Genomic DNA, 21,856 nt, shown 5'->3' with positions numbered 1-21,856 from the left:
AGGCCGGTGTACTCATACCCAGATTTTTTTCCGACATACAGTACAGTGCTCCACATGTATTTTCTCTTCCTTGTAATTTTCTTAATACTACCTCTTTTTATCGGCTTATTTTGTTGTAAGACTATAGTATATAATACGTATAACATGCAACAATTATGGACTGTTTATGTTATTGGTAAGGTTTCTAGTCAACGGTAGGATACTCATAGTTAAGTTCTTGGGGAGTCCAAAGTTGTACATGGATTTTTAACTGTGCAGGGGGTTGGCACCCCTGACCCCCACGTTGTTCAAGGGTCAGCTATATACCACTTAGCCAGGAAAGAGGGCAATGAATGATGAAATGAGGTAGAATATATACCACTTTGAGGACGTATTCAATACATAGAATACATAGTTGGGGGGGAATGTTTTTGTTGAAATAACCCCCCAAAATTCAAAATCTTTCTTTTTTAAAAGGTATTTCTTTTTTTTTTTTTTTTAAGATTTTATTTATTTATTTGACAGAGATCACAAGTAGGCAGAGAGGCAGACAGAGAGAGAGGAGGAAGCAGGCTCCCTGCTGAGCAGAGAGCCTGATGTGGGACTCGATTCCAGGACCCTGAGATCATGACCTGAGCCAAAGGCAGCGGCTTAACCCACTAAGCCACCCAGGCGCCCCCAAAATTCAAAATCTTTAGAGTCATTTATACTGACTGCCCTATATGCAAAGAACCTGTTCTTACATAAACATATGGACACTGCCAGCATATATTTTCACCCCCAGAGGAGGGTTGGCTCTTACGTATGCTCAAGGACCTCAGCTGCAAACAGATATGGAACAGCTTGGCAAGCCTAGGTAGTGCAAACAGTGGGAAGGTACTGTGTGACCTCAGGCAGGTTACTGTACCTCTCTGATCCTTAGTTTTCCCATCTGTAAAATGGGATGCTGAGATTTCTAACTCTTAAATTAATCAGATCTACCAGGTCTGAATGTTAGTCCTCCTGAGTCGGTCTCAACTTCAAGAACAGTTGGACATTTTCAGTTGTTATTAGTTTATTTACCTGTGCATTGGTTGTACCCTCCGTATTATCCAGATGGGGGGGACATCTCTTACCTCCTCCGACTTGGCATCCCTCAGAGGACCTGGCCTCGTAATTCCTGGGCAGGAGATGGTGAATGATGCTGAGTCATAGGTAATACCTTGAAAGCTTAGGAACACTATTGTCATGATTTACTTAGACATGACTTGATTAATCAAGAAGGTAATGATGTTCACTGTAGGAAATGTTTAAGGCACAGGCAAATCTGAAAACAAAACCCACACCCCTACCATCCAGTCCCAGGATGAAGATACTGGCATATTTCCCTTCCGCAGGTTTCTTCTTGTCCTAGCTGGTGTCCTTACTGGGTTGACACTTGGCATCCCACAGTATAGATAAGATGACATTTGGGTTGTTGGGGCTCATCCTACCCTATAAACCAAATCAAATGATGCTCAAGAAAGTTGGTGTTTCTTACCTGGAGAGAGCAGTGGGAGGGATGCCAGACTCACCTGCGGAAAGTATGGGCCCTGAGGATTCCCCAAGCATGGATGAAGAAGTCGCCCTCTAAATTCCAGCCCAGGAAGGTATCCAAGAACTAGATTGAACATATGTGCTTCTGTACAAAAGTATGTAATATACATATAACATACCAAAGAGAGGAGAGCTGTAAGATATACACCTGCTAGGGGAAGGACTTTTAATGTTACATATTGCTCTTGTATTTAAATTTTTTTACATTAAGTAGATACCTACATACATATTCTCCCATACACACATTCATATATATTCCCACACACACCCACACATTGATACACATCCTTAGTTGAGAACAAATGATTGAGGCTCCCCATAACTAGGCTGGTTTCCCCTCATTCAAACCCTTTTCATTTAGTGGTTATTCTGTTCTCTTTGCAACCCACATTCCATTAAGTGTTCTTTTGTTTGTCTACTTAACGTCTTTCTGAAATGGGCTAAGACTACTCATTTCCCCTAATAATTTTCCTTACTGTGCGGACAAGTTAAGCAAGAACCATATTTCCTTGTCTTTTGGGTTTTTCTTTCCCCATGATATTATATATGATAATATTTATTTTGGGGACACCTGGGTGGCTCAGTTGTTAAGCATCTGCCTTCTACTCAGGTCATGATCCCAGGGTCCTGGGATCGAGCCCCGCATCGGGGGCTCTCTCAGTGGAAAGCCTGCTTCTCCCTCTCCTACTTTCCCTGCTTGCGTTCTCTCTTTCACTGTCTCTCTCTGTCAAATAAATAAATAAAATCTTTAAAAAATATTTATTTTGTTTAGGGATTACCTAAAAATAATTTTTTGCCCTTCTTGAGTACTTTCCTATTAAAGTTCAATGTATGGAAAATGTGTACAAATTGTAAAAGTGCAGCCTGATGAATTTTCATAGTGAATTCCCAAGTGTAACCAGCATGCAGATCAAAAAGTGAATGTCCTCCTCTCTTCCTTTCCAGAGATAACCGACGCGTAGCCTAAGTTTTAACAACATAGATTAGTCTCAACTGTTCTCGAATTTTGTATAAATGCAGTCATACAGTGTGCACTTTTTTGGGCTTTTTTTACTCATCTTTTAAAAAAATTTTTTAAAATTTTCATTTATTTGAAAAAGAGAGAAAGAGAGAGAGAGTGTGTGAGCATGAGAGGAGGAGGGGCAGAGAGAGAAGCAAACTCCCCACTGAGCAGGGAGCATGATGTGGGACTCGATCGTGGGACTCGATCCTGGGACTCCAGAATCATGACCTGAGCCAAAGGCAGTTGCTTAACCAGCTAAGCCACCCAAGCATCCCTCATCTTTTTCTTTTAAAGATTTTATTTTTAAGTCACCTCCACACCCACTGTGGGGCTTGAACTCACAACGAACAAGAATTGCATGCTCCACTGAGTCAGCCATTAGAAGTACACAATTCAGTGCTTTTTGGCATATGCATACAGTCATGTAATCATCATCATGATAAATATATTTTAGTATATTTTTACCAACACCACCTTCAAAAAGAAAACCCATTAGCAATCACTCGCCGTTTTCCCTCAGTCCACCACCCGCCCCACTGCCCTAGGCAACCACGAATCTCCTTTCTGTCTTTGTTGGATCTGCCATTCTGGATCTTTCATGTAAATGGAATCCTGTGACATGAGGTCTTTTGTGACTGGTGTCTTTGAGTCAGCATTGTGTTTTCAAGATTCAGCCATGTTGAAACTTGTATCTGTACTTCATGTCTTTTTGTAGCTAGGTACTATTCCATTGTGTGTTTGGTTTTTAATGCAGAAAAACATCCTTGTGGATTATGGACTCCGAAGAATCACATTCCTGATTGCCCAAGAGGTCAGTACGATTCTCAGTACGACCCTATAATGTATGATAACATTCCTCAAGACTCACTACTGTTGATTTGGTGATTACTCTGTCAATGGGGGTGGAAGAGAGCAATTGCTGAAAAAGAGAAGGCTTTCCAAATGATTCATGCTAGAAGCAGATGGGTTATGGTTAAAAAAAAATTACAAAACAAGTATATCAGATTATATTTATATAATTATATTTACAAATATATTTAAATGAATCTGAGTTGATTTCATTGTTTTTTGTATGGATTTCTTTTGCAGAAAGAATTTCCCAAGTTTTTCACGTTTAGAGCAAGAGATGAGGTATGACATAGAGCAGTGGTACTGTTCTCACTTCCCTGACGTCTTTGCTCTTCAGGAAGAGTATAGTCCCCAGTCCTTAAGGTACCCCTGTATTCTAGAACACGTAACTGATGTGTAGCTGCCAGCCTTCCTCTGGGATTGTGTTTCCCTGTGGAGCTCAATGGGACCCCAGGATTCCCATCATTTCGGCCTTCACTCTGGTGTCTTCCTCATCTGGATCACTTTTGTTCTCAGATGGCTCCCCCAACCTCATTTTCTTATGTTCTTGCAGACTGGGTCCCTATTTTTATAAACAAAGTTTGCTTGGGATGCAGCCACACCTGCTTGATCTGCTGTGGTCTGCTGTGGCTTTCTTGTGCCGGTGGCAAAGATGGCATGGCTGTGACCAACTGTATGGCCTACCAGCCTCATACGTTCCCTCTCTGGCCCTTTAAGAAGGGCTAGTCCCTGCTTTAGAACAGGTGGGCTTCTTCCCAACGCAGACTCTAGACTCCATCCTCTTCAGTAGCTTGTCGTTGAATTTATCCAAAGCCTTTCAGTTCTAATTCAGACCCGTCCTTTGGTGAAGGTCTTTATTTTCTCTCCACTTTGGTCTCCAGCACTGTCTGTCGCTTCCTTTGGGGGACCCGTCTCCACAGAGAAACCGGCACTTAGTGACTTCTTGAGAGGTGCTTCTGAGAGGTGCTTCTGGTGCTTCTTGAGAGGTTCTTCATCACAACACTTCTTTGTTGTGATGAGCAGAGGCTGGTTGTTCTGGCAGGTGCTGGGGACTAGGTAGGCTCACCTGGGAGCCAAGAGGCTCAGGCCAGCGTGTGCAGGACCCTCAGGGCTTGAGGCTCTCCTCTGGACCTTCCCAAACCCCAAATCCCCGAGCCCTGGGGTTGCTCACAGGTGAGGTGATGAAGGCTGCCCGCCCTGGTGCGCAAGCCGCAAACACAGGCAGTCTGTAGGACAGGGCACGGACCCAGCAGGCACACAGCCCAGGATCCCATTCGGTGTGTGTCTGTGTGTCCGTCTGTCTCCGCGCCCTGGCTGGCCCTGCAGTTTGCAGAAGATCGCATTTACCGTCACCTGGAGCCTGCCCTGGCCTACCAGCTGGAGCTCAGTCGGATGCGCAGCTTCGATCTTACCGCAGTGCCCTGCGCCAACCACAAGATGCACCTGTACCTGGGCGCCGCCAAAGTGAAAGAAGGGGCAGAAGTGACAGACTACAGGTTCTTCATCCGCGCCATCATCAGGCACTCGGACCTCATTACAAAGGTAAGATGCCACCGAGCACTTCTTTCTCCCTCTGAGCCGCTCACTCGTCTGCCGGCCTGCTCTTCACTGAGTCCCCGCTCTGTACTGGGGATCGTGGGGTGTGCCCTTGTGACCCCTGTCTGGCCGGCACAGGGGAGGCTGACAGCAAAGTGGTTTCTGTGCGTGTCCCGGCTGGCAGCACGTGGACGTGCTTCTTGTGTCCCACGGATCTGTCTGCATGAGAAGGGAGTTGAGAAGAGAGATACCAGTGTATTAAAGGAGTTTCTTGTATCTGCTTATTGAGTGCCATGATCACTTTTCATTGTTTCTTGCATTCAGACACATTACCTATGATTATATTGTGGACTTTTCAAACAGTATTGAGAGCTACTTTTTTTTTTTTTAAGATTTTCTTTATTTATTTGGGAGAGAGACAAAGAGCATGAACAGAGGGGAGGAGCAGAGGGAGAGGGACAAGGAGACTCCCTGCTGAGCAGGGAGCCCGATGTGGGACTCCATCCCAGGACCCCAGGATCATGACCCGAGCTGAAGGCAGATGCTTAACCGACTGAACTACCCAGGTGCCCCACAGTGAAATCTGTTTGTTTGTTTGTTTTTTAAAGATTTTATTTATTTCAGAGCAAGAGTGTGTGAATGCAAGCATGAGTAGGGGAAGGGGCAGAAGGAGAAGCAGACACCCCGCTGAACAGGGATCCTGACTTCCAGGCTGGATCCCAGGACTCTGGGATCATGACCTGAGCTGAAGGCAGATGCTTAACCCAGTGAGACACCCAGGTGCCCCTTCTAGTCAGATCCTTGTAGCTCTCATCTCGTGTGGTAATGGAGATGATTGATTTCATTCTCTGTCCTTGCATGGATGTACCTACCTTGTGTATAATTTTTTTTCCCCAAATCCTCTACTGATGGATGTGAAGCTAATGTCAGTTTTTGGTGACCTCAGCCAATGAGATATTTTAATGGGTTTTATTATTTTCAGGTACAATAAGGCCTGTACTTACTAACAGGTCGGAAGACAGTTGCCACCAAAAAGATTGTCACTCTCAGATTCCAAGAGGAGGGGGCATATCATCCCATCCCCCACCACGTGGGGTGCTGGGGAGGCAGGGGAGGAGAGGGAAATGGGGTAAGAGTCTTTGTTGTGGTTTCTGCAGGAAAGAACAACCAGTGAGGCAGGATAGGCATGCTTGGGATTGGCTAGTCTGAATAATTTCAGTGGGTTCTGGAGCTCAGGGGCTGTCTCTAGGTGTCTGGTACCTGGGCCTGGGGTGAGTAGGGCAGGTGGATAGTGACCTGGGACCTGAGAAGCCCAGAGAGGAGGTGTGTGCTCTGGATTTGCTTGTTTGCCTGTGAAAACCACACTCAGGGGTGAGTCGTTTACTATCTCTAGGAATTGGCCACCCTGGGAGGGGCAGTCCCTCCAGTGTCAGGAAGGCCCAGTGGTCAGAGCGTCCCAATACAGAAAATGCAAAACTTGGTAAATATCTTGGAGGTATAACTATAATAGAGTATTAAAAGTCTTGGAGGTAGGGCTCTACCCTTCTCTTCTGCCACACTTTCTGAAGGAGGGGAAATGCTTTCCTCTTTCTGTTCTCTCTGAGGCTCTGTTTCTAGCCATGGGCCTCTTCTTTTATGCTCTGTCCCCCACCCCCCAAATTTGGCAGGAAGCCTCCTTTGAGTACCTGCAGAATGAGGGTGAGCGTCTGCTCCTGGAGGCCATGGATGAGCTGGAGGTGGCTTTCAACAACACCAACGTGCGCACCGACTGCAACCATATCTTCCTGAACTTCGTGCCCACCGTCATCATGGACCCCTCCAAGGTCACGCCTCTGGGGAAGTTCTGCGTTCAGCTCTTACAGGGGCCTATGGCACTTGGCATGCCTTGCTGCTTTGGTGTCTTGTCTCCTTGCTCTCAAGACCTCTAAGTTCTGGGACACACATGTGCATGTTTGAACCTCCATTGCTCTGGGTGGACAGCCTTCTGTCATTTAATTCCAGGGCCATATTTTTGCCACCACCCTTAGGACCATCCCTGTTCTGATGGTCACCCTCCATGGACAGCATACTTCCGTTTTAGGATGACATGCATGCCCAAAGTGTCTTGCAAAACAAAATGTCATCCCTGGTTCCTGGCTCTTTGGGGGAGTGCATGTGGGAGGGAAGGGGGAAGAGAACCGTTCTCCTATGGCTGGTTCTTCATGAGTAGGCAGGGTTGATGATGGTTAAAGAAGTCTTGGGTCATCAGCACAGAGCCCATGCTGATGCCCCAACTCCACCAACCCACATAGTTCCCAGAAGAGAAAATGCAAACATTTGGGCTTCGTGGTGGAGGTAAACATGATGTAACGTAGGCACAGTAACTCTCTCGCTTACCAGCCTCCGTCTGTCACCAGAGTATGAAAGTGCTGGCCTCTCCATGTAATTATGAGGATGAAAGGAGATGATGCTCCTGACATGCTTAGCATGGCAACTCTGGTTATTATTGGCTAATAGTTGTTGGATACATACTGTGTCCTGGTATTTTGCGTTCAGCGTATGTCATCGTTCCCATATTATCAGTGCTAGAACTATTTATTACAAGTGTGCACAGAATGGGCCCTGAGATCGGAATTGCTGTCATTTGAGGCAGATCGAGGAGTCTGTGCGTTCCATGGTTATGCGCTATGGCAGTCGGCTGTGGAAACTCCGTGTGCTGCAGGCTGAGGTTAAGATCAACATCCGCCAGACCACCACTGGCAATGCTGTTCCCATCCGCCTGTTCATCACCAATGAGTCAGGCTACTACCTGGACATCAGCCTCTACAAAGAAGTCACCGACCCCAGATCTGGAAATGTAAGGCTGGGAGGCTGGGGCAGGGGTGCCACAGATAATCCAAGTCAGAGCAGAGGCAGAGCAAATCTGCTCCCGAGAGCAAGACACAGGCTAAAATGCTACTTGGTGGCTGTCATGCCAGCCATGATGGGTTGGGGTAGCTCCTCTGAGTTTACAATAAATGTTAGCTTCTGAATCCCAGTTGTTCATTCCTCTGGGAAGGAGAATCAATCTCAAGTTTAATTTTGTTTTAGGACCATATTTGGGAAAAGATGTGGAATACCATGGTTAATTATAATGCAGCTCCTAGGTCAGTTCACTCAGGAAATGGGTGTCTTTTCCCCAACCATGTTTAAGAACATATGTTTGTCAACTGAATCAAACATCCTGTTGACTTCCATTTTTAAATATATAACTCTTTAAATGATTAAAGACTCAGGAAGTTAGAAAAATAGTACAGAGGGAAAAAAGATGCTCCAGAGAGTTCCCATGTACCTTTCACCTGACTTCCCCCAATAACAACAACATAACCACGGGACCTTGTTAAAATAGGAAATTGACATTGGTACAGTACTATTAACTCAAATGGGGACTTTATTCAGATCTCACCAGTATTTGTGCACTCATGTTTGGTTTTGTGTGTGTGTGTGTGTGTGTGTGTGTGTGTGTGTGTGTGTGTAAAGTACTATGATAGTCACATTTTTGGAGCTATGCTCCCACACCTGCCAATGTCCCTTCTTGTTCTGGTTGCCCACAGTGGCAGAGAAAAGATTAGCTCTGTGAGGCACTTACTCTGTCATGTGATGTGACATGATTTGCTTCCTTCCACCACATTTTCATTGAGGAGAGTAGGATTAAAAGGGACAAGAATATGCTTCTCTGAAAGTTCCCTCCTTTACTCTGTTTTTCTGTTTTCCTTTCCAGATCATGTTTCACTCCTTTGGTGACAAACAGGGACCCCAGCACGGGATGCTGATCAACACTCCCTATGTCACCAAGGATCTGCTTCAGGCCAAGCGATTCCAGGCCCAGTCCCTGGGCACCACCTACGTCTATGACTTCCCAGAGATGTTCAGGCAGGCAAGTCCTACAGCTTTGCTGTACCACCCCAGGTGCCCTTAGGGAGTCCACCAACCCCCCAGCCCCTATCCTTAGTTACTCTTCTGAAGACCCCAAGTTGGAAGAATGAGGTCTACTTGGAGAAAAAGAAATCAATATTGGGATTGCCTTCCTAATATTTTTCCTAAAATGAACCCATTTTCTTCCCAATGATTAAAAGTAATATAACACGGAAACTTTGGAAACTAAAGGAGCATGGAAAAAAGGAAAAGGTGGCTCATCATTCCATGTCCTAAAGACACATTGCTTACTATTTTGATGTGTTTCTTGCTGGTCTTTTTTTTTTTTTTTTTAAAGATTCATTTATTTATTTCAGAGAGAGAGAAAGAGCATGTGAGCAAGGGAGAGGGTTAGAGACAGAATCTCAAGCAGACTTTGTGCTGAGCCCAGAGCCAGATGTGGGGCTGGATCTCACAGCCCTGAGATCATGATCTGAGCCAAAATCAAGAAAGAGACCAACAAAGCCACCCAGGTGCCCTTTCCTCTAGGGTTGCTTTTTTTTTTTTTTTTTTTTTAAGATTTTATTTATTTATTTGACAGAGAGATCACAAGTAGGCAGAGCAGCAGGCAGAGAGAGAGAGGGAAACAGGCTCCCTGCCTAGCAGAGAACCCAATGCAGGGCTCGATCCCAGGACCCCAGGATCATGACCTGAGCCGAGAGCAGAGGCTTAACCCACTGAGCCATTCAGGCGCCCCTCCTCTGGGTTTGTTTGTTTGTTTGTTTCTCCTCTGGGTTTTCTAATGCTCACTTAAGTTCCTGCCACATGCCTGGCTCCATTCTAAGGGCAGGTAGCCTGTGAGGGAGACTGTGGAGTCATTCACTGCTTTGAGGAATTTTTAGTCTACTTAAAAAAAAAATAGTGTCTTGGGTTTTCCTGAGTATTAAAGTATTCATTGGAAAATAGGACTCAGTAAATAAAATTCCACCCTTACATAATCTACTCACCGTTGATGACTACAGTAATATTTTGGTGTTTCCTTGAAGTATTGTTACTATACCTTTATTTTTTTATGGAGCAGGGCCTTTCAGGGATACTGAACAGGCTGGCACTGGTGACATGGATATCTGTTTACATCCCTTCCATTGCCTTGTAAATGATGTTCATTAATCTGTGATCATGGACCTTCCTCTGTAGGCAGGAAAGCCTCAGTTCACTTCAGGCATAGGAGAGGCAGCATGGTAGGAAAAGCCGCTATTTGCAGTCACTCAGGCATGGGTTTGATTTCTGGAACTGTCCTTTGCTTTCTGTGTATCCTTGGGCAAGTTCCTTCACCTCTCTGGACTAATTTCCTCCTCTGTAAAGTGAGGGTAATAATAGTACCTCCTATGCAAAGTTAATTGTGAGGAATATATGTAAACTATTTATAATTAAATAGGTACTTAATTAAATAGAAACTTGTATGATTAAGAATGTCATTTATCCTTTTACCTTTGACCTCAAGAGCCACAGGATAAGAAGAAGACAAATCAGGAGCAAATCCATCCCTTTTCTTTTACATAAAGAACCATAATACTATGGAAAATACTATTTGAAAACTTAGACAAAAGAAAATTTCCAAGAAAAATATATCTTATCAAAACTGATTCAGGAAGAAATAGAAAATATAAATAGATTATTAGCATTAATGAAATTGAATAATCAAAAAAATCTGCCACTAAAATTGGGTACGGATGGCTTTACAATTTCTATCTAGTCTTTAAAGAACAGATAATTTCCTTTGTGTACTGATTATTTACAGAGTAGGAAAAAAACAAAGGGAATGCTTCTTCACTCATTTTATCAGGTTATTGTTACCTTAATATGAATCCAGATTAGAACATTAGAAGAAGGAAAATTGGTTGTCTCATTTATGAATATGGACACAAAAATTATAAATAAAATATTAGTAAATGAAATCCAGTAATGATCTATTTTTTAATTGGACTAAGTAGGATTTATCCTGTTCATATGATTTGATATTAGGAAGTCTATTAATGTAACTTATCATACTAATAGATGAAGAAAAAATTTAAATTTGTCAATAGATGCAAAAAAGTATTTGTGAAGATAGTTTCTGTTCATACTAAAAACTTTAAATGAACTAAGAATAGAAGGGAATTTATCTCTATAAAAGATAGTAATCTAAAACTAATAGCACGTAATGGTGAAATAAATGTTAGATAGATACAGGACAGATATATCCATTATTACCGTATCTATTCAACATTCTTTATTGGAGTTTCTGGCCAGTGCAATTAGGCAAGAAAAAGAAATAAAAGGTGTAAAGACTGAAATGCAAAAGAAAAAAAGAAAAATGGTGTTTTTGCTGATGTTGTAAATCTCTATATAAGAAATGCAAGAATATATAGAACCAATGAAATAATATAGCAAGATTTCTAGATACACGATCAGTGTACAAAACTTAACTGCATTCTCATCGACCAGCAGAAGCTGTAAAATGTAGTTGAAAAAAATACTGTTTACAACAGTAAAAGCAACTCTAAGTTTACTTGTGAATAAGTCAAAAAACATACAAAGCCTTTATGGAGGAAATTTTAAAATTTTCTTGAAACACTTTAAGCCTAAAGAAATGGAGGGGTTTATCATGCTCATGAATGACGGGAAGATTCAATATTGTAAAGCTATTAGTTTTGCCCAAATCAATACATTCAGTATAATTCCAAAGTTTTTTGGTGAAACTTAAAAATTCATAGGGAAAAGCAAAAGCTTGTGAATAGCAAAAACAATACTGAAAAAGAGCAAAGAGGACTCGTCTTAGCCAGTGTCAATACTTGTTTTAAAGTAGCAGTACTTACTACAGTGTGTTGTAATAGAGCTAGATGAGTGGACCAGTACAACAGCACAGAGCCTGGCACCTGGGTGGCTCGGTCGGTTAAGCGTCTGCCCTCAGCTGAGGATATGATCCTGGGGTCCTGGGATAGCGCCCCATGCTGGGCTCCCTGCTCAGTGAGTAATCTGCTTCTCCCTCTTCCTCCTCCTCTCCCTCCTGCTCATGCTCTCTGTCTCTCTCTCTCAAATAAATAAATAAAATCTTAAAAAAAAAAAGAAGAAGAATAGCACAGAGCCTGAAATCAGACCCACTCATAAGGGGAGCCTTGGCAGAATGCAGAGGTGGGATGATGAATTAAGGGGATCAACTTCACTAAAAGGTACGGTATGCCCCTTTTATCCATGGCTTTGCTTTCCATCATTCCACTCACCTGTGGTCAGCTGCCATCTGGAAGCAGATGATCCTCCTTCTGACGTATGCTCACAAGGTCAGTGTTAGCCTAACGCTCTGTCACATTGCCTACATCATGCCCCTCACTTTGTCTCATCACGTAGGCATTTTTTTTTTAAGATTTTATTTATTTGACAGACAGAGATCACAAGTAGGCAGAGAGGCAGAGCAGAGAGCCCGACTCCCTGCTGAGCAGAGAGCCCGACTCAGAGCTCGATCCCAGGACCCTGGGATCATGACCCGAGCCAAAGGCAGAGGCTTTAACTCGCTGAGCCCCCCAGGCGCCCCATCATCACGTAGGCATTTGATCATCTCCCATCATAACAAGATGAAGGATGGGTTTAGTGCAGTAAGACATTTTGAGGGAGAGAGAGAGACCATGTTCACATAACTTTTATTATATTGTTATAATTGTTTTTATTAGTATTATTTTACTAGGCCTTATTTATAAATTAAGCTTTATCCTGGGTATGTACGTATGAACAAACCATAGTACATAGAGGATTCAGTCCTGTTGGAGGTTTCAGGCCTCCACTGGGTGTCCTGGAGCATTTCCCCCACAGGTAAGGGAGGGCTCACCTAAATGGAAAAAGCAAATCTTGATTTCTACCTTATCTAGTATACAGAAGTAAGTTTCAAGAGACTTAAAGTCACTTAGAGTCAGTTAAGAGCTTCCACTGTACTGGAAAAGACCCATAAACTTGACTATATTAAAATTTTGAAGTTCTTTATGCAAAAGACGAAAGATGAGCCCCAGACGGAGAGAATATGTCCCAATGCCTATCACTAGCAACGGATTACAACTAGATTGTCTAGAGAGCACTAGTCAATTAGAGAAAAACAAAGCTACAGAAAATATGAGCAGGAGTTATAAATGGGAGGAAATTGGCAAAAAGGAAACTCACATGGTCAGTACACATATTCAAAGGCTCTCACCTTGCTAATAATCAATGAAGTACGGCTTAGTTCCCCAATACCCATACCCAGCAGATGGATAAATGTGAAAATATTTGACAAAACTAAGTATTGGCAAGCATATGGAGAAAAGGAGTTCTTACCCTTGCTTCCTGGGACTGTAAAGCATTTTGAAAAACTGAGAGAGCAGTTTGATAATATCGAGTGAACTTGAAGCTTTACAAACCCTGTGACCCAGCAATCCCACTCCTAGGTACTCCCTTGATGAGACTCTCATCCATGTTTATAAGAAGAGACCATCAGGATCTCATTACAGGGGTGGCTGGGGGGCACCATCAAATGTCTGACTGCAGCTCAGGTCATGATCTCAGAGTCCTGGACTGAGCCCCACGTCAGGCTCCACACTAAGCAGGGAATCTGCTTGTCCCTCTCCCCCTCCCTCCACTCGTGCTAGCTCCCTCTCTCTCTAAAAATCTTAAAAAAAAAAAAAAAAAGAATGCTTATTACAGCCCTATTGTTAATACTGTAGGATTGGAAGCAGCCTAAATGTTCCTTAAAAAGGGTTATGAATAGGTAAGTTGTGATCTACTCACACCATGGAAACTGAACAGCAAAGAAAATGAATAGAGTTAAATTTCTCAGTGTGGATAAATCTCTCAAACACATGGGGGAGCCGAAAGGGCAGGTACGGAAGGGTGTGTCCATCACAAGACAGTTATTTAAAGTGTAAGCCCTGTCGGGAGGCGCCTGGCTTGCTCAGTTGGAAGAACATTCGACTCTTGGTCTTGGGGTATGTGGGTACCCACATGGGGTATAGAGATTGCTTAAAAATAAAATATTTTAAAAAATTAAGTTTAAGGGGTGCCTGCATGGCTCAGTGGGTTGGACCTCTGCCTTGGGCTCAGGTCATGATCTCAGGGTCCTGGGATCGAGCCTTGCATCAGACTCTCTACTTAGCAGGGAGCCTGCTTCTCCTCTCTCTGCCTGCCCCTATGCCTACTTGTGATCTCTCTCTCTCTGTCAAATAAATAAATAAAATATTTTTAAAAATTAAGGTGGGCCTAGGTGGCTAAGTGGGTTAAGCCTCTGCCTTTGGCTCAGGTCATGATCTCAGGGTCCTGGGATTAAGCCCCGTATTGGGCTCTCTGCTCAGTGGGGAGCCTGCTTCCTCCTCTCTTGCTGCCTGCCTCTCTGCCTACTTGTGATCTCTCTCTCTGTCAAATAAATAAACAAAATCTTGTAAAAAAAAACTAAGTTTAAGTCGTGTCTCTGCATCCCACATGGGGCTCAAATGCACAACCCTAAGATCAAGAGTTTCACACCTCCCAGCTGAGCCAGCCAGGTGCCCCCGTGTGTTTAAAATTTATGCCTGTATAACAAAAGGCATAAAAACACGCACAGGACCAGTGGACACTAAATTCAAGATAATGATTATCTGCACTTGGGGAAGGGGTACACCAGGGACTTCAACTGCATTTCTCTTATCCCTTTAAAAAAAATTCATAAGCAGCCACGAAAAAATTATGATTTGAGAAAACCACCAGATAGGGGCGTGGGTGTTGCTTATTCTGCATGTTTTTCTGTGTGCTTTCAATAGTTCATAATTTATTTTTTTAAGATTTATTTGATAAGAATGAGCAAGAGAAAGAGAGCATAAGCAGAGGGAGCAGCAGGCAGAGGGAGAAGCAGACTGCCCAGTGAGCAGGGAGCTCGATGCGGGGCTCAATCCCAGGACCCTGAGATCATGACCTGAGCCCAAGGTAGAGGCTTAACTGACAGCCACTCCCAGGAGCCTCCATCCATAGTTCATAATTTAAAGAGAGGAAGAACTAGAAAATGTGCCTCCCTAATGAGAACTTTGGGTTTTCTCTTTCTTTCCCTATCCCCAGGCTCTCTTTAAACTGTGGGGCACCCCAGACAAGTACCCCAAGGACATCCTGACATACACTGAACTCGTGCTGGATCCCCAGGGCCAGCTAGTGGAGATGAACCGCCTTCCTGGGGGAAATGAGGTAGGAACTCCATGGAGCGTGACCCCTGGCTGGACTCACCCTTTCAAAAAACACCCTGCCCCCCACTCCCAAAGAAAACAAACCATGTTTCCTTGTGCATTCATCTCCTTGGCAGGTGGGCATGGTGGCCTTCAAAATGAGGTTCAAGACTCCGGAGTATCCGGAAGGGCGGGACGTGATCGTCATCAGCAATGACATCACGTTCCGAATTGGGTCCTTTGGCATGGGAGAAGACCTCCTGTACCTGCGGGCATCGGAGATGGCCCGGGCAGAGGGCATCCCCAGAATCTACCTCGCAGCCAACAGTGGGGCCGGTATCGGCCTTGCAGAGGAGATCAAGCACATATTCCAGGTGGCTTGGGTGGACCCAGGAGACCCCAACAAAGTACGTCTCCAAACCAGCATGGTGATGTGATGCCCCACAGTGGGGGTGATAGTGCCCACTGGGGTTGGGGACCGGGGCGGGAAGAATCTTGGTGCGCTTTGCACATAAAGCACAGATACACATGTACAGCACAGAAAAGACCTATGGTAGATTGGTCTAAAAATTTCTTGGACGGGAGTGACAATCAGGAAAAAAGTGTCTGGAAAGGCACCTGAGGGGAATAATAATGAGAAGTTGATAAACACAGAGCTAATGTAGCCTGAGTGTCCCCTGAATGTGGCGTACAGTAAGGAGGCAAAGGTAAGACTTGATTTCTGGCAGCAGGGGATTCTCAGAAATCATCCGGAAAATGGAGAGACACTAGCCAAAATAAAATGCAAGTCGAATGAGCAAAAAGATCACATTTTGTGATGTGGAAATACAGGGGACAGGTCTTTTCTGCAGCCAGAGTAGGCTTCCTCCAGGCGGTGGCATTGCTTCTGCCAAAGGGGGGCAAAAATTATTCTTTTTTTTTTTTTTTAAGATTTATTTATTTATTTATTTGAGAGAGAGAGAGAGAGAGAGAGATCACAAGTAGGCAGAGAGCCAGGCAGAGAGAGAGAGAGGGGGAAGCAGGATCCCTATTGAGCAGAGAGCCCGATGCTGGGCTCTATTCCAGGACCCCGGGATCACGACCTGAGCCGAAGGCAGAGGCTTAACCCACTGAGCCACCCAGGCGCCCCCAAAATTATTCTTTTCATGTAAAAAGCATATATACATATGTACACACACGTGTACATGCATGTGTATACATAATGCATATACACGTGGTACATAAACTATATGATAAAATTTCATGGAGGGAGCTGTCAATAAGGAGAAAAAGTCAGAACAGACACCTTGGGGGAGCAGGGATGAAGAGGTGATTTGGAGGAAAAGGAGCTGATTCAGAGCAGGAGAAATGGGGTAAGGATGAGTAGAAAGTGCTTGGCACTGATCAGACCTTCAGTCTGTAGCTGTTATTGATATGGAATTAACGTCAGATATGCCAGTGGTGCTGTTAACACATGGTTAACTCCTTATTAACATCTGCCCTTACAATGTTATCATTTTTAAAAAACAAACAGCAGTCTCCGTTCCTTGCTGCTGTGGACTCTGGGCAGCCGGGGTCGGTGAAGGATCTCAAGGTGGCTGGGCGAAAACTTGCTCTAAAAACCATTGACTGGGTAGCTTTTGGGGAGGACATACCCCGAAACCAGAATGCCATTGCTAACTCCCTGAAATCTTGGAATGAGACACTTACCTCCAAGTTGGCTACTCTCCCTGAGAAACCCCCTGCTATTGACTGAGCTTACTACAAGGCCAATGTGGCAAAGGCTGGCTTGGTAGATGACTTTGAGAAGAAGTTCAATGCCCTGAAGATTCCTGTGCCAGAGGATATAAATACACTGTTCAGGTGGACGCTGAAGAAAAAGAAGATGTGAAAAGTGGTGCTGAGTTTTTGTCTCTCTGCAAGGCCAGGATTGTGGAATACGAAAAACAGCTGGAGAAGCTAAGGAACATAATTCCGTTCGATCAGATGACCATCGAGGACCTGAATGAAGCCTTCCCAGAAACCAAATTAGACAAGTAGAAGTATCCCTATTGGCCTCACAAGCCAATCGAAAACTTATAAACTTGAGGTGGGGAGAGAGCTCTGGCCCTCGTATTATAAACGCTGGACATTAAAAATAATGGATACGGTGAAAAAAAAACAAACAAACCAGTAGCTGTCTAGTGCAGGGAACTGGATTCATAGCCTCACTGATGTATATTTCTTTAAGGGATTTAAGTACTTGTACCTGACCCCCCAAGACTACACCACAGTCAGCTCCCTGAATTCTGTCCACTGTAAACACATCGAGGAAGACGGAGAATCCAGGTCAGTAAGTTATCACGTAGCTCCTTCCTTTTGCCTGTGGTTGATTTCAGCTACTGACGGGCAGTCCCTCTCTTTGCCTCTGGGCTTGTGGTGATGTTTTCATACGGGATGATGGTGTTTGTACAGTGGGATCCCCGGGCCTTCCGGACACTGGGGACTAAGACATGTGGGACTTTCTTCAGGGTGAGCCCATCCTTGCCATCCAGAGTGAGTCGTGGCTTTCACAAATATAGTACCTCACACAGGAAAGAATTAGCTTGGATTCCCGTGATGTCCCTAGAGCTGCAAGGTTACATCTATGACCAAATTAGCCTAGCTGATGCAGCAGCGATTTGGAAAGCTGGGAAGGTGTAGGCAGGGAAGGGGTCTGCTCTGTGAGGAGGTCCAAGGTTGCCAGCTGTCTTTTCTAGGGAATGTTGTGGGGTTTTGGTTTTGTTTTTATTTTTTTCTCAATGAAGTTGACAAAGTCATAATTTCCCAGGCTAGGTTTTCTGGAACGTTAGTTGGTGACACGTTGTGGGGGATGGTGAAGAACCAAGTACACTGAGAAACCCTGGTTTAAATGGGATCTAACAAGCATCTTTACTGCAGACCTTGTCAGAAGTTTTGACTGCAGCAGTGTCTTGTGAATCTGTAACAGGGGTTAGGCCGTACAGTGTTTCACTTCTAGGCGATAGAATCTTGACTGATTGATTGTGAACTAAGCGCCTTTCCTCGTCACTCTGTAGACCACACTTTATTCTAGATTGTTTGTGGACGTATGTAGGGTGAGGATGACCTTTCATTAGGACAGCCTCCAAATAGGCAGACATCTTTGGTAGGAAGGGTGATAATTATAGATGCTGCACTTGCCCTTCTAGAAACTTCTGGGCCAATTATGAGGGTCTTAGACCCCTGCTTTCATTTCACCTCTGGCTGCTTTACCACCTTCTGTTCCCTCCCCTTGCTCATCCCCCCTGCCCTGGGTTCTGGGGAAATATGTCATCCTTGAACTTCCTTGGGCTAGAGCTCAATCTTGAACCCATGTTTTGTTCATGAAGGTATGTCATCACGGATATCATCGGGAAGGACAGTGGTGTGGGCGTAGAGAATCTCAGGGGCTCCGGCATGATTGCGGGGGAGTCTTCCCTGGCTTATGAAGAGATAGTCACCATCAGCTTGGTGAGTTTCCTATTTTATTTCCTTTTCCTTTTCCACTTTGTCTCATGGAATCTCTAAAGCAGTCTCAGAAGAAAAGAGCCTTGTGTGCTCATCACACAGCTCCGGTGATTAGCAACATGTAGCCATATATATATATATATATATATACACACATATACATATATATGTCTTTATACATATATGTATGTGTATATATGTATATATATGTGTGTATATATATATATTTAAGATTCATTATTTTAGAGAAGAGGGGGGAGAGAGAGAGAGAGCAGGGGGTAGGGGCAGAGGGAGAAGGAGAGAGAAACTCAAACTGACTCTGTGCTGAATGCCAACCCTGACACGGGGCTCTATCTCATGGCCCTGAGGTCATGACCTGAGTGGAAACCGAGAGTTGGATGCCTAACTGACAGCACTACCCAGGTGCCCCTGTTTGTGCATATTTTATTTTATTTTATTTTTTAAAAGATTTTCATTATTTATTTGACAGAGACATGGCAAGAGAGGGAATACAAGCAGGGGGAGTGGGAGAAGGAGAAGGAGGCTTCCCGCCAAGCAGGGAGCCTAATGAGGGGCTCGATCCCAGGATCCTGGGATCATGACCTGAGCTGAGGGCAGATGCCTCACAACTGCACCACCCAGGCATCCCATGTTTGTTGGTATTTTAAAGCAAGCCCCCTGTCCTGTTTTACCACCTCTGGATGGCCCAGGGTGGATCTTTGCTAGATAAAGACCCCCAGATACACCACTTTTTTACAGAATCCCAGTGCTATTTTTACACCCATCAACATCCATGGCAAGTCTTTAATATCCTTGAAACATGATTCATAATCAGTTTTAACAATTATCGGAAATGTACCTTTTTAGAGTTGATGTGCTTGAATCATGGTCCAATCTTATCAAATTCAACACCCAAAACCCAAATAATCCAGTTAATAAATGGGCAAGAGACATGAATAGATACTTTTCCAAAGAAGACATCCAGATGGCCAACAGACACGTGAAAAAATGCTCAACATCACTCACCGTCAGGGAAATACAAATCAAAACCACGATGAAATACCACCTCACACCTGTCAGAATGGCTAAAATTAACAGCACAAGAAACAGCAGGTGTTGGTGAGGATGTGGAGAAAGGGGAACCCTCTTATGCTGTTGGTGGGAATGTAAGCTGGTGCAGCCACTCTGGAGAACAGTTTGGAGGCTTAGCTACCCTATGACCCAGCAATCACACTACTAGATATTTACCCAAAGGAGACAAAAATACAGATTTGAAGGGGCACATGCATCCCAATGTTTATAGCAGCAATGTCCACAATAGCCAAACTGTGGAAAGAGCCCCAGTGTCCACTGCCTGATGAGTGGATAAAGAAGAGGTGGTGTATTTATACAATGGATTATTGCTCAGCTGTCCAAAAGAAGGAAATCTTGCCATTTGCAAATGCATGGGTGGAGCTAGAGTGTATTATGCTAAGTGAAATAAGTCAGAGAAAGACAATTACCATATGATCTCAATCATGTATAATTTAAGAAAAAACGGATGAACATATGGAAAGGGGAAAAACAGGGGGAGAGGAAACAAACCATAAGAGACTCTTAATGATAGAGAACAAACTCAGGGTTGATGGAAGGAGGTGGGTGGGGGATGGGCCAGCTGGGGGAGGAGCGGTGGGTGTTGTCCGTAAGTGGTGAATCCCTGAATTCCACTCCTGAGACCAGTATTTCACTGTAGGTTAACTAACTAGAATTTAAATTTAAAAAAAAGGTACTGAGTATTTAGGAGAATTTTTATCTGATTTTGATTGGCACAAAATGAATATCTCCCCTTTCCCTCCCTTAGCCTTTCCAGAAATATTTGCTCTTCCTAGTAATAGTACTACTCTTTCATGGTACACTGTCATTCAAGACCTTATCTTTACATTCCATTTTGGATCTTCATTTCCAAGGTGGAAAATGCTGGCCATGGGTGTCTTCCTTAGGCTTGTTTTCTAGATACCTTATATGTATTTCAAAATAAAAATATATATTCAAAATAAAAAATATATACCTTTGGATATATATATATTTATATATTATTTATATTATATATATATATAAATATAAATAACTTACATATTATATATTCCAAAATCTATAAAGATATGTATATTTTTCTATATTCTAAAATAGATGTTTTATCTCTATCATATATAATTATATATGATATGTATATATAATTTTGAAATACTTTACTATTATATATGATACATATGTATCACAGTATATAATATATATTATAATTATATATAATATATAATATATATAATCACCATAATAATACATATAATATAATTATATAATATAATATAATAATAAAATATAATATATAATAATTATATTATATTATAATTATATAATATATTTTAGTATATATATTTATAAATATATAATATTATAAAAATATAATAATATATTATATATAATATATAATAACTATATGTATCCTATATACTACATATTATATATATCATATATGTATCATAATTGTATTTTTCTTAATTATGTTATATATATATATATATAATTTTGAAATAGTTTGCAACTCTCTAGACGTTACAAGGCAGTACAGAGAGGTTCCCCTGTCCCCCTCATTTAGCGTCCCCCATATGTTACGTATCCTACGTACCCACAGTACATTACCAAGACCAAGACATTGACATTGGCTCAGCGCCCTTACCTTGGTATAGACCTCACTCCGATTTCACCAGTTTCACCCTGGCTCCTAGGCATCCTTTGGGTGTGAGAGACTACACTGGCTCAGAAGAGCTATGTATAAGAGCTAGGCCTTGGATGAAGCAAGAACCAGAACATTCCATGTCTGCTATCTGGCCTCACCATACTCTTCTTTGTTAACCACATTCTTTCCGGAAGCCAGGGTCAGGTGAGCCTGAAGAACTGGCTTGTGCCCATGCTGTTTGGTCACCACTCAGGTGACCAGGTGGCCAAGCTGTAGCTTCCATGTGTGCCTGGTGGGTTCCTGGCCTGTCCTCCCCCCACCCCCGCCATGGGGAGTGGGGCATGCCTGCCTTGGGAATTTAGCAGGGCCCCATCTCCGTCTCCACAGGTGACCTGCCGAGCTGTGGGGATTGGGGCCTACTTGGTGAGGCTGGGCCAGCGAGTCATCCAGGTGGAAAACTCTCACATCATCCTGACAGGAGCCAGCGCGCTAAACAAGGTGAGTGGGTGGGGCAGGAACAGGGGGTGGTGGCTGTGGGGGACGGGGACTCACTTGTAACCTTTCTACTGTCTCCTGATGGAGGCTTTTTCTCAGCATGAAACCAGTGTCCTTCCTACTGAAGTATAACTCTTTTTCCAGTTTGCACTTGTCTTGGTCTCTCCTGAGCCAAAA

The 21,856-nt window shown here is 43.4% G+C and overlaps 1 protein-coding gene and 1 pseudogene across 5 annotated transcripts in view; both read left to right on the top strand.

The window, feature by feature from the left end:
• Positions 1-21,856, top strand: part of ACACB (acetyl-CoA carboxylase beta) — a 121,077-nt gene that overhangs the window by 87,067 nt on the left and 12,154 nt on the right. For all 5 annotated transcript variants that reach the window (XM_032310119.1, XM_032310120.1, XM_032310121.1 and 2 more), the window contains 11 exons: positions 3,312-3,368; positions 3,647-3,688; positions 4,733-4,948; positions 6,610-6,765; positions 7,575-7,778; positions 8,682-8,837; positions 14,903-15,025; positions 15,141-15,410; positions 17,213-17,310; positions 18,351-18,471; positions 21,572-21,682. In XM_032310119.1, the coding sequence (XP_032166010.1) occupies positions 3,312-3,368; positions 3,647-3,688; positions 4,733-4,948; positions 6,610-6,765; positions 7,575-7,778; positions 8,682-8,837; positions 14,903-15,025; positions 15,141-15,410; positions 17,213-17,310; positions 18,351-18,471; positions 21,572-21,682 (1,554 nt within the window). The remainder of the gene's footprint in view (positions 1-3,311; positions 3,369-3,646; positions 3,689-4,732; positions 4,949-6,609; positions 6,766-7,574; positions 7,779-8,681; positions 8,838-14,902; positions 15,026-15,140; positions 15,411-17,212; positions 17,311-18,350; positions 18,472-21,571; positions 21,683-21,856) is intronic.
• LOC116571783 lies at positions 16,132-17,206 on the top strand (annotated as a pseudogene).

Source organism: Mustela erminea, chromosome 13 (assembly GCF_009829155.1).
Source record: "Mustela erminea isolate mMusErm1 chromosome 13, mMusErm1.Pri, whole genome shotgun sequence".
NCBI classification, from domain to species: Eukaryota; Metazoa; Chordata; class Mammalia; order Carnivora; family Mustelidae; genus Mustela; species Mustela erminea.
Note: the sequence above shows the minus strand (reverse complement) of the source record. Positions and strands in the feature narration are given on the sequence as shown.